General features: G+C 42.4%; 1 protein-coding gene across 3 annotated transcripts in view; it reads right to left on the bottom strand.

Moving 5' to 3' along the window:
• Positions 1–13767, bottom strand: part of MAP3K9 (mitogen-activated protein kinase kinase kinase 9) — a 69864-nt gene that overhangs the window by 19309 nt on the left and 36788 nt on the right. For all 3 annotated transcript variants that reach the window (XM_076003897.1, XM_012756142.3, XM_012756143.3), the window contains exon 3: positions 7555–7735. In XM_076003897.1, coding sequence (XP_075860012.1) covers positions 7555–7735 — 181 coding nt within the window. The remainder of the gene's footprint in view (positions 1–7554; positions 7736–13767) is intronic.

The following is a 13767-nucleotide window of genomic DNA, read 5'->3' as shown; positions in this document are numbered from 1 at the left end:
TCCTGTTTGTGTCCTTTCATCCCTTCTGTGCACTCTATGTCCTGTGGAGATGCCTCAGGCCACCTGGAAGAGGAAGGAGCCCGGGACCTACCCTTCTTAGCTTGGGTGAGGGCACCTCTGCTCTTACCTGGCTTGTTTCTTTGTTCATCTGCATTCTAGCCTGTTTCAAGGCTTCCATAGCTAAGAGAAATGTGAGAACGGCTGACCAAGGTAGGAAGAATGCTACCTAAGACAGATTTAGACAGACTTGAGTCAAATGCCTACTTCATCACTCACCAACTACGTGCTCTTGGGGAAGCAAGTTCATCTCCCCAAACCTTAGTTTCCTCGCCCATACGATAAAGACAGCCATACCTACCTCACAGAATAGCTACAAGGAATCAATAACACCAACAGCTACTCCTCATCCAGAAACTGCCACCTGTGTGCTTTCTCCTCAGAAAGGGCCTGAAATGAGAACATGTCTGAGAAGGGTTCCGCAGAGCCTACACCATCTGGCGAGAGCCCTGCTGAGGGACACCAGCATTCAAAGCAGTGGCCTTTCTGGGGCTGACTAAACCAGTCGGTTTTCCTCTGCCAATGTCCCCCTTCATTTTTTACAATGGAAGGTGGGTGATGTAAACGAAGGCTTGGTATTCCGTTGGCAGGAATAGAGTCCAAGAAAGAAATTGGAGAAATATAAGTTACCCAAATCTGAGCCCTAGGAATAGGTGGGCAGTAGAAGGCAAAGTGACTTAATACCAGGTTTAGTCTACTTTGTCACCCACCCAGGATGAAAGGATCAAGAGGTCCCTTTAAGACCATTCACAAGCAGCCTGGAAGGGCCAGCTCAGCGAAACCACTGCCTGAGTCCTCCCCCAACACAGAACCACCAGCTCCCACAGAGCTGCCTAACCCAACCCGCAGAGAATTCACTCAGAGCTCTTTTTCTTATTAACCTGCAGCATCTCTCAGGCTGTCGAGCTCAGGACTCACGCTCTGAAAGGAGGGGCTCGGTCTCCCTTGACTGGGCTGGGCCGGGGAATCTCTTGCACTTGGTAAATTATCTGTGACCCTACATTCCAGGAACCACGCGGACTGCTTAATAATCTTTGGCAAAGATAATTGAGCTAATATATGTGAAAACACTTTGTAAATTGTAAAATAACATACACTTATCCTTCTGGTTGTTGCTAACTGGTCAGACATTCAAAATGAGGATATGTTTACTAACGTATATATGTAATATATACATTAATATAACCCTTGACATAACCATAACAACATATTCATTAATGTGGTAACATGTTCATGCTATCTTACATTCAAAAAGCAGCTTACAGGCCAGCCGTGGCGGCTCACGCCTGTAATCCTAGCACTCTTGGAGGCCGAGGCGGGTGGATTGCTTGAGGTCAGGAGTTCGAAACCAGCCTGAGCAAGAGCGAGACCCCGTCTCTACTATAAATAGAAAAAAATCAATTGGCCAACTAAAATATATAGAAAAAATGAGCCGGGCATGGTGGCGCATGCCTGTAGTCCCAGCTACTCAGGAGGCTGAGGCAGAAGGATCGCTTGAGCCCAGGAGTTTGAGGTTGCTGTGAACTAGGCTGATGCCACGGCACTCTAATACAGGCAGAGTAAGACTCTGTCTCAAAAAATAAAATAAGTAAAAATAAATAAAATAAAATAAAATAAAATAAAGCAGCTTACAAAACAGAAGAATGATCCCATTTTAAGGGATAGGTAGATGAGCCCATGAATACGAGTAAACACACCAAAAAATCAATATATTAAGTAGATTATCTTCTGTATTAATATAGGTGGGTTTAGGGTGATTTTCTTTTCTTCTCTTTCCTTTTTTATCTCTATTTTCTAATTTTTTTTTTTCGATAGGGAACATATTTTACTATTGTAATTTTAAAAACTTAAAATGATTAAGAAAATGCCTCCACCTCAGCCCACACACAAGAGGCAAGGAGTCCTTGTGAGTTGATGCCCTCTGACCATAACCACTGCCATCCCCACATAGCACAGCCACAGGGAATGGTTTCGCCCTCACTCTCGGTGAGGCGGTTCCCAATCCAAGCAGACCGGGAAACTTACACAGCTGAGGGTCTGGACCATTATCATCCCACCCTGCATCAAAGCATGTGGAGGAGACCCTCATAAGCACACTCGAAGGGCGGATGAAAGACAAACTCAGTCGGCCGTGGGCACCAGGAGGGAGGGGAGGAGGGGGCCTCAGACTCAGCCGGTACCTAGCACAGAGTAAGTATTGAACAAATACTTCTTGAATGAGTAAATGAATTACAAATCCATTTGGGAACCAGCTTTGAACCAAATTCCTAGGTATGCTCTGGCCCTCCCTGGGACATCCTGCTAGGCCCTAGCCATGGAGAGTTATAGTCACCCTGAAGAGGAACAAGAACATATAGATGGTAACATGGCTACAAGCACTGACTTTTTTTTTTTTTTTTTTTTTTTTTTTGAGACAGAGTCTCACTTTGTTGTCCAGGCTAGAGTGAGTGCCGTGGTGTCAGCCTAGCTCACAGCAACCTCAATCTCCTGGGCTCAAGTGATTCTACTGCCTCAGCCTTCTGAGTAGCTGGGACTACAGGCATGCACCACCATGCCCAACTAATTTTTTCTATATGTATTAGTTGGCCAATGAATTTCTTTCTATTTATAGTAGAGACAGGGTCTTGCTCTTGCTCAGGCTGGTTTCGAACTCCTCACCTTGAGCAATCTGCCCACCTTGGCCTCCCAGAGAGCTAGGATTACAGGCGTGAGCCACTGCACCCGGCCTAAGCACTAACTTTTAACACTTGAGACACATATCCAGGTCTAATCACCGCTTCCCATCTACCACCTAGATGAACTTAGGCACATGACTTGACTCAAACTGTCTGAGCTGCACCTACAAAATGGAAATAACAATACCTACTTTGGGGATTATAAATGAGATAAATGATGTGCAGCATTTAGCACAGAGCCTAGCCCATTAGCATTTGTAGGTGTAGCATTATTGTTACCAGTGTGTACAAGTATTGCCATATGTATAGCAATGGGTACAGTTTACTCTGGTAAAGGTGAGAGATCATTTGGGGCAACTTAGGGGCTTGAGGAGTAGGGTACTAAAGACCTACTTAACCGATGTTTTCAAACCACATTCATTAACCAAACTGTCAGGCAGCTTAAGTCCTGGGAACAATTCTACACTAGACACCCACTGGCAGATCACATGACAACATCTAAGATACTTCACTGAACGTGCTGTTGATTAGAGGTTTATCTCCAAGCTACTCTCTTCAGAGAGTAGAACAATTTCATTAGATTCCTCTCACCAGAGGCTCTTCACACCTGCTTTCAGGATCTGTGGGTGAAGGGCAAGACCTGGAGCTTAGGCCTGAAACAAGGATACCTACTTTGGGGAAGAATTGAAAGGTCCTGCCCTTGTTTCTTCTCTGCAGCACAAAACCCTGCAAGGGCCTTGTCCTTCCCTCCCTCCCATTTCTGTCACTAGGAGCAGACCCTCCATTAGGCAGCTGTGCTTTCCCTTCCCATTAACAACGTGCCTGGATACTTGACGCAACTCTGTCCAAATCATCACCCGCAGAAACCCTCAGAGTACGTCATAATAAAACCTGGGGAATTTCAGGGTCCAACTAGGAAAAGAAACCTAGCAGGAATACTGGAACTACAAAACAATCACATTACCGAGAAGTCACACTGTCCCATGAAGAAAGATAAGAGAAAGTTCAATGTGACAAGTGGCTGGCTGTCCCCCAAATCTAGTCCCCCCTTCTCCCATGGTAAGAGTTTTAGCTGGGCACACAGTTGTCCAGCCAGGGCCTACGTTGTCTGCCTCCCTTGGAGCCAGAAGTACTCGCGTAACCAAGTGCAGGCAATGGGGTTTGTGCAGAGGGAGATGTGCACAACTTCAGGTTTGTCTCCAAATTGAAGATAAACTGCTTGCCACGGATAAGCTGTCTTTCCCCCTTTTTGAAGACTATAACACTGAAGTAACGGTAACTCAAATGTAACCCTTCAGACAAGGACAGTGCACTGAGGGTGGCCGAAAGCACCTGGATTCCTAAATGATGTCATGAGGCAACGCTGCCCTGCCAGCCCGAACTGTCTGAACTACTCTTTGAAAGAGTCATACACTTCTGTCTCATTTAAGCCTCCATATCTGTAGGTCTCTTTGTAATAGCAGCTTAGCTGCATTAATATATTGATTAATCTCATTAGCATATGGTTATGTAATGAAAGTGTTCGGCTGAAACATCAAACTGCTGTTTTTATAGATCAAAAACAGTTGAATATCAGTATATGAATATAGCTCAACCTAATGGGATTGGGTTATATATATCAAGGAAAGCAAAATTCATTTCTTCTCATTAGCTATTTTGCCTTGTAATTAATGTGTGGTAAAATAAGATTCAATACACAGAAGCTACAAACCATCACTGAAAGAAATTGAATGACATCTAAATATATGGGAAAGATGTCCCATATTCATGGATTGGAAGATTTATTATTATCAATCTGTCAATAGCCTGGAAAGTAACTACAGATTTTATGTAATTCCTATCAAAATCACAACTATTTTGCAGAAATTAACAAAATTATCCTCAGATTCACAAGGAAATGCAAGGGACTCACAATGGCCACAATAATCTTCAAAAAGAAGAACAAAATTGGGGAACTCATACTTCCTAATGTCAAAACTCACAACAAAGCTATACTAATCAAGAGTGGTGCTGACATAAAGACAGACATATAGATTAATGGAGCAAAACTGAGAATCCAGAAATAAACCTTTACATTGCTGGTAAATTCACTTTTGGCAATGGTGACAAGACAAATGTAATGGGAAAAATTAGTCTTTTCAATAAATGGTTCTGAGATAACTGGTGGCCACATGAAAAAGAATAAAGTTGGACCCCTACCTCACACCATATACAAAAATTAAGCTGAAATGGATCAGAGACCTAAATGCAATAGCTAAGATTATAAAACTCTTTAAGAAAATGTAGGTATAAATCTTCATGACCTTGAATTAGGCAATGGTTTTTTAGATATGACCAAGAAAGCACCATCCACAAAAGAAAAAATAGGTAAATTGGACTTCATCAAAATTAAAATCATTTGTGTTTCAAAGAACACCATCAAGAATGTGAAAAAACAATTTATAGAAAGGAAAAAATATTTTCAAATTATATATATCTGATAAGCAACTTGTATCCAAAACACATAAAGAATTCTTTCAACTCAGCAACAAAAATAAAAAGTTTTTACCCTGTTTTTAATTGGCAAAGAATCTAAATAGACATTTCTCTAGAGAAGATATACAAATAGCCAATAAGCACACAAAAAGACACTCAACATCATTAGTCATTTAGGAAAGTGCAAATGAAAACCACAATGAGATACCACTTCACACCTGCTAGGATGGCTATAATTTAAAAAAGAAAAAAAAGACAAAACGTATAATAACAAGTATTGAAAGGATGTGAAGCAATTGAAACCCTCATACATTGCTAATGGGAATGTAAAATGTTGTAACCATAATGAGAAAGTTTGGTGGTTCCTCAAAAAGTTCAACATAGAATTACCATGTGACTCAGCAATCCCACTCCCAGGTATGGACCCAAGAGAGCTAAAAACACCTCTTTACACAAATGCTTGTACACAAATGTCCACAGCAGCATTACTCAAAATAGCCAAAAAGTGAAAGCAACCCAAATGTTCATCAATGGATGAATGGATAAATAAATGTGATCTATCCATACAATGGACTATTAAGCCATAAAAAGAAATGAAGTTCTGATATAAGCTACAACCTGAATGAACCTTGAAAACATTATGCTAAATGAAAAGAAGCCACTCACAAAAGACTGCATATTATACAATTCCATTTATGTAAAATGTCCAGAATAGGTAGATCCATAGAGACAGAAAATAAATTATTGTTTGTGAGGGAATATGGGGAGGAGGAGTTAGGGAATGACTGCCAATAGGCATGAGGTTTCCTTTCTGGGTGATAAAACTATTCTGGAAGTAGACAGTGATTGTAGTAGGTTGAATGGTGGCCCCAAAACATGTCCATGCCCTAATTCCCAAAATCCTTATTGGGAATAGAATTTTCCCTAGGGTCTCTGGGGGGTGTGGCCTTGCTGACACTAATTTCAGATTTTCAGCCTCCAGAACTGTGAAAGAATACATTTCTGTTGTAATTTGTTATAACAGTCTTAGAAAACTATCAATAATAATAATGGCAATCAAGGCCGGGCACGGTGGCTCACGCCTGTAATCCTAGCTCTCTGGGAGGCCGAGGCGGGCGGATTGCTCGAGGTCAGGAGTTCGAAACCAGCCTGAGCAAGAGCGAGACCCCGTCTCTACTATATATAGAAATAAATTAATTGGCCAACTAATATATATATACAAAAAATTAGCCGGGCATGGTGGCGAATGCCTGTAGTCCCAGCTACTTGGGAGGCTGAGGCAGGAGGATTGCTTGAGCAAGGAGTTTGAGGTTGCTGTGAGCTAGACTGACGCCACGGCACTCACTCTAGCCTGGGCAATAAAGTGAGACTCTGTCTCAAAAAAAAAAAAAAAAAAAATAATGGCAATCAATGAACAACTCTGTAAATATACTAAAACCATTGATTTATATACTTTAAAGTGTATAAAGGGTAAACTTTATAGTATGTGAATAATATCTCCATAAAGTTATTTTTTTAAAAAATGTGTATATACACCCATACCTACATACAGTTCACTTTACAACACATCAGGAAGCAATAACTTCATAGGCTGATGCACAGTGATAACCTACAGCCCTTTCTTTTGTATACCGAGGTGGTTACTGACCCACAGCCATGAGGATGCATACTCTATAGTCACTCATCGCCCCTCAGTGGGGACAAGATTTTTATGATCCCTGTCCTTGTGACCTCTTGGGCTGACACTTACTAGGTGGACAGCTGGTCATTTCTAATCTGTGGCTCTGCAGTTCTTGGTGCCTGCTTAGGACCCATCTTTTCCCACTTCTAGACCAGCATCTAACAGAGCCTTGATTAAAAGATTAACTGGATAACTGGAAAGGATAGTTTCTGGGCCACCAAGAAGGAAGAGACAGCCAAGAATATACCTTGGCTCAGGAACTTACGGTGAGGACATTGGGTCAACCTCCTTCCCGCATCAGCAGTCACAGCCACTAAAGCCCAGCACTGTCGCTGAGCAAGCCAGGCTGATGCTGGGGAAGGTGCCCTTGCCACCCTACAGGTCAGAGACGGAAGTACAGGTTGCCCCCACAATCTGCCGGCCTTTCCTAGGGAGCAGTCACTGACACGAAGGGACCTGCACAGAGGCAGTACTTGCCATGGTGCTACAGGGATTTTTTAGTAGATGAAACTATCCCCCAGTAATGTGGAAATTAGCATAGATTGCTCTGAGGGGGTCACTGAGACCTACTTGGGGTGTCTTGGAACCTCAATTCTCCAAGTCCCGAAGCATGTGTGCAGCCAAGAGAGACCTGGGGAACACTGACCCTGCCCCTCCGGACCTTACCTCCACACGTCGCTGCCTTTGGAAAACATGGAGGCACGAATGACCTCAGGCGCCATCCAAGCATATGTCCCCGCCGCACTCATCTTGGTGGTTCGGTGCCACTCCCGAGCCAGGCCGAAATCAGTGATCTTCAGAATCTTGTTGCTCAGGTCTCCATTCTCCACCTTCTGGAGGATCAATACTGGGCAAGGAAAGGAAAATACAGAAGATACCAGAGTCTGCATTAATCACAGGGAAACCACTGAATACAGAACCCTCCTGCCATCTTCCTGGCTTCTCCTGTACGCTCCGGTGTTCAGCTGCCATGGACTGACAGCAGCAGCCATCATTTCTTACATATCTACAACGCACCCATCTTTGCGCTGCGTACTTTTATAGATGGTGTGTGGACGGTTGGCACGAACCTGTCCAGGTTACTTTACCTAAACTCTTACGGAAGCATGTCTTTTTGGCAACGAGATTTCCACTTAATTCAGGAACTCACCCCACCTATAAAAACTGGCAGACAAGCTCACACCTATGATGTTCTCTCTGAACATGCCCCAGGAGGAAGAAACCAGAGTACTGAAGTAGTGACGCAGTGGCCCTGTCTCCCAAGTTCTCACTCAAAGCACTGCAGTGTGGGAGCCACCCTGGCTCCTCTCCGGCAGCAGCTAAGGCAGTCACCTCACCTCTATGGTGGCCCCAGAGATAACTGTGCCCTTGTGAGAACCAATCTTGCTAAACAGAGCAAAAATACTGACCGACTAATGTGCTATAAGCGAAGCCAAGGAACTCTGCCTGAGGGGGCAGCTAAGGAGCTGGATATGTAGAAGCTGTTTTCACAAGCAGGATAGTTCCAAAGGCCCTGTGCAAGCACAACCTCTTGTGGGCCAGACACTGAGTCACTTGGAATTCAGAGCTTTGAACACAGGATTTCAGAGAAGACAGATTCCTTCCACCTCCCTTTCAAGTCCCACTGGGGAGTGTAGGCAAAGGAATCTCTAAAGACAGAATGACAACAGAAAAAACGATGACTCGGTTCCAGCGAACAGTGAAAAGGTGCAGGTTGGTTCCCAGCCTGGTGTGCGCTGGGGTACCCCACAGCATCAGAAGGCTCTCCTGAGAGCTCAAACTCTCCCAGTAGCTAAAGAAAGGAATCTCTGATGGCGGTACTTTGGGTACCAAGAGGGTCTTCCTTTCGGGAGGTGGACATTTTAGGGCAGGGGACTTAGGCAGGTCCTTCGATTCACACAGCTATACTTTTTTGCCTGCCCCCCACAAACGTCCACTGAATTGTTATGTAATGAAAAGACGTGAGCCAAAGATCTCTATGTCCCGTGTGCTTCTCAGAAAGCCAGCAATAAAGAGGGATTATTAGTAGCATAGAGCTGCAGGCACAAAAGAAACCAGCGCCAGCCACTCCCTACATCTGATGGACCAGGCCTCCTTGCTCCACACCCTCTCCCCACCCGCCTCCTTCCCAAGCAGGCACAGGCCTCTGAATCCTGAATGCTGGGACAGATTAAAAAAAAAACACACACAAAAAAAACACCTCTCCATCTCATTTATTAACAGAAAACTTCCCAGACTCTTCTGTGCCTCTCTGCCCCTCTTCTCTGGCAGAGACAACAGACCAATAGGCATTCAAATTGCTGGGCAAGTGACGCTAAAGAAACTTCCCTCTATCACGGCGGCCGCCAGCTGCTGACCATTTCTCTCAGTGGCTCATAAACAGAAGATCCAGAGTGAGTCTTTCCCCTCACATACTCAGTGGGGTTCAGTCCTGTCACCCCAAACCCCCAAGTGGCTGGGACAGGGTGCCATGGAGAGGAGGATAAAGTTTCATAGTAATGGTCTGTTGGATGGCTTGAAGGGATGGCAGAAGGATGGGGACAGGGTAAGCATCAGCACAGGGACAGGCAGCCTGAATGTGAATCCCTTTAGATGCACGGGGACAGCCCAGTTCCACCGAATCCCCACCACTCCCTGCCACCTAACACCCAGCTGGCCTCAAACATTTACCCAAACAGGCCCGGAAGACATCTGACTGAAGAATGCCTGGCTGGGGGTCCCCCCTCCTCAAAGAGGACAGGCTGTAATCAGACACCACCTAGCCATCCTGGCAGGTGGTCCCAGCCAGTGATCTGTAATAATAGTGTTCTGAAATACTGGTATCTACCAAGCATCTATTACTACTAATAATTAAAGCACCAAAGTTTGTGAATGCTTTACTTTCTCATTTCTTTTTAAGAGAGACAAGGTCTCACTATGTTGCCCAGGCTGGTCTAGAACTCCTGGGCTCAAGTGATCTTCCTGACTCAGCCTTCTGAGTAGCTTGGTTTACAGGTGTGGGCCACGCCCAGTACTTTAGTCTTTTTTTTTTTTCTTGGTAGACTTTTTTTTATTAAGATGAAATCACATAATATAAAATTAACCATTTTACAGTGAACCAGTGAACAATTCAGTGGTCTTTAGTACATTCACAATGTTGTACAACCACCACCACTATCTAGTTCCGAAATATTTCAGCACCCCAAAAGGAAATCTTATATCCATTAAGTAATCATTTCCCATTCTTCCTCCTTCCAACCCCTAGCAACCACCAATCTGCTTTGTCTTTATGGATTTACCTATTCTGAGTATTTCGTATAAATGGAATATGTGACACATCCAGCTTATTTCACCTAACATAATGTTTTCAAGCCTCATCCACATTATAGCTTATATCAGCACTTTATTCCTTTTTATAGCTGAATAATATCCCATTGTATGCACATACTACAAGGTGTTTAGCCATTTGTCCATCGACAGGCATTTGGGTTGTTTTTACTCTTTGGCTACTGTGAAGAGTCCTACTATGAACATGTATGGACATATATTTGTATACCTGTTTTCAATTTGGGGGACATATACCTAGGAGATGATTTGCTGGGTCACATGGTTATTCTATGTTTAACTTTTTGAGGAACCACCAAACTGTTCTCTACAGCAACTGAAGCATTTTACATTTCTACCAACAGAGTATGAGCATTCCAATTTCTTTGCATCCTCACTAACACTTATCTTCCTTTTTATTTATAGTATTATTAGTGCCAACCTAATGCATGGGAAGTGGTATCTCACTGTGGTTTGGGTTTGCATTTCCCTAAAGAATAATGATGTTCAACATCTTCTCATGTGCTTATTGACCACTTACGTATCTTCTCTGGAGAGATGATACATATTCATTTATTCATCTATTCAATCCTTTGCCCATTTTTAAGTGGATGGTTTATCTTTTTATTGTTGAGTTATAAAAACTCTTTATATATTCTGGATGCTAGTCCTGTATCAAATATATGATTTACAAATATTTTTTTTCCATTCTGTAGGCTGTCTTTTTACTTACTTGATAATCTCTTTAGATGCATAAAAGTTTTTAATTTAAATGAAGTCCACTTTATCTTTTGCCTATTATTGCTCATGTTTTGGTGTACTAAGAATCCATTGCCAAATCCAAAGTCATGAAGATTTATCTTTATGTTTTCTTCCAAGAATTTTATAGTTTCAGCTCTTGCATTTAGGTTATTAATAAATTTGGTTATTAATATTAAAATAACCAATTTTAACTTTTGTACACAATATAAGATAGGGGTCCAACTTCATTCTTTCGCATGTGGCTCTCCAGTTATCCAAACACAATTTGTTGAGGAAGAAAGCTTTAAAACACAAAGAGAGGCCGGGCGCTGTGGCTCACGCCTGTAATCCTAGCTCTTGGGAGGCCGAGGCGGGCGGATTGCTCAAGGTCAGGAGTTCAAAACCAGCCTGAGCAAGAGCGAGACCCCGTCTCTACTATAAATAGAAAGAAATTAATTGGCCAACTGATATATATATAAAAAAAATTAGCCGGGCATGGTGGCGCATGCCTGTAGTCCCAGCTACTCGGGAGGCTGAGGCAGAAGGATCACTGGAGCCCAGGAGTTTGAGGTTGCTGTGAGCTAGGCTGATGCCATGGCACTCACTCTAGCCTGGGCAACAAAGTGAGACTCTGTCTCAAAAAAAAAAAAAAACACAAAGAGAGCGGAGTGCAGTTCTCTCTCAACATGCTTTCCTGAGTGGGAAAGGTTATACTCACAGCAGCTTACGTTATTTCTCTCACTGCATTAAGCTCACTGCAATCTCCTACCACTGATAAACAGCTGTGGCGATAAATGATTGTGCTTTCACATCTTGGAAAGCTTATGAATGTTTTATCAAAATACAGTGAAGTCCATGACGGTGCACTGAATTAACCTTACCCCTGATGTGTAGGGCAATGGAGAACACAGTCACGCGCTGCATGATGACATTTCAGTCAACAATGGGCTGCACATATGATGGTGATGCTGGTGTACACAAACCTACTGTGTTGCCAGTTGTATACAAGTACAGCACATACAATTATGTATAGTACATAATACTCGATAATGATAATAAACGACTATGTTACTGGTTTATGTTTATACTATACTATACTTTTTATCTCAATTTTAGAGTACACTCCTACTTGTTAAAAAAAAAAAAACTGACTGTAAAACAGCCTCAGGCAGGTCCTTCAGGAGGTATTGCAGAAGAAGGCATTGTTACCATAGGAGATGACTGCTCCATGCGTGTTACTGTCCTTGAAGACCTTCCAGTGGGACAAGATGTGGAGGTGGAAGACAGTGATATTGATGATCCTGACCCTGTGTAAGCCTAGGCTAATGTGTGTGTTTGTGTCTTAGTTTTCAACAAAAAAGTTTCAAACACACAAAAAAGAAAAAAAAAATTCTAAAAACAAAAAAAAGCTTATGGATATAAAGAAAAAAATATTTTTGTATAGCTATACAATGTGTTTGTATTTTAAGCTAAGTTATTACAAAGAGTCAAGAAGTTAAAAAAATTTTAAAGTTTATAAAGTAAAAAGGTTACAGTAAGCTAAAATTATTTTATTACTGAAGAAAGAAAACTTTTTTAGTAAGTTGAGTGTAGCTTAAGTATACAGTGTTTATAAATTCTATAGCAGTGTATAGTAATGTCTCAGGCCTTCACATTCACTCACCACTCACTCACTGACTCACCCAGAGCAACTTCCAGTCCTGTAAGCTCCATTCATGGTAAGTGCCTTATGCAGCAGGTATACCATTTTTATCTTTTATATCATATTTTGACTGCATCTTTTCTATGTTTAGATATACAAATATTTGCCATTATATTACAACTGCCTGCAGTATTCAGTACAGTAACTACAGTACAGGTTTGCAGCCCAACAGCAATAGGCTATACCATGTAGCCTAGGTGTGTGGTAGGCCATACTAGGCTATACCATCTAGGATTGTGTAAGTACATTCTATGGAACAAGAAAAAAGAGAAAATGAATTAATCCCAAACTTGATCCTTTCTTTGTGATCCCGGACAAATTTCTTAAATTCTGTACTTCAATTACTGTTTCCACAAAATGAGAATAAAGATGAAAAGTAATGCAGTAATAAAACATCTAGCAGAGTGCATGGTACATAAATAGGTACTCAGAACACCATAGCTATTATTATTATAATTAGATGTCTTATACATAAGTGGAAACCAAGGAACTCAAGGTATTGAAGTGGAAAGCCTGGCAGTCCCTGACACATAATAACCATGCAATAAATTTTTTTCTGTATAAATGGAAGGGTTGATGAATAATGATAGCTACTCATTATTGATCACTTACTGTGTAGCGGCATATGCTGCTTCCCTGTGTCACCTTCACTAATCCTTACATCGACCCTATGAAGTAGGTGTAATTATCATGCCCACTTTACTCCCTCCAAACCAGATGCAGCAAGGTTAAGTAGCTGCCCACAGGCAGTGAGGGATGAGGACAGGAACTGAATCCAGACCTCTCTGACTTCAGAGCCACCTATCTCCCTCTGTGCCGGGCCACACAGAGGCCACAAAGGAATCCTACGTGTCTTTACAGCCTACTTCCATTTCTGCCTGGTCCCTAAAGCCATCATTAACTAATCTTCGCTGCTCGCCCTCTTTCCAAATTCTTCCTTCAGCATCCAAAACCCATGCCACACAATTTAGCCTTACACACGCTTCTTCTAATCATTCCCAACCGCTACACGTATGTGTCTCTCATCGTTTCCTCTACAATGCGGTGGAATATGACTCCTAGAGGGCAAAAACCTCATTCTATTTCTTCTGGAACCCGTGCCAGGCCCTCTCCAGGAAGCAAGCACAGTACCA

Source organism: Microcebus murinus, chromosome 6 (assembly GCF_040939455.1).
Source record: "Microcebus murinus isolate Inina chromosome 6, M.murinus_Inina_mat1.0, whole genome shotgun sequence".
Classification (NCBI taxonomy): Eukaryota; Metazoa; Chordata; class Mammalia; order Primates; family Cheirogaleidae; genus Microcebus; species Microcebus murinus.
This window is presented reverse-complemented; position numbering and strand designations above follow the sequence as displayed.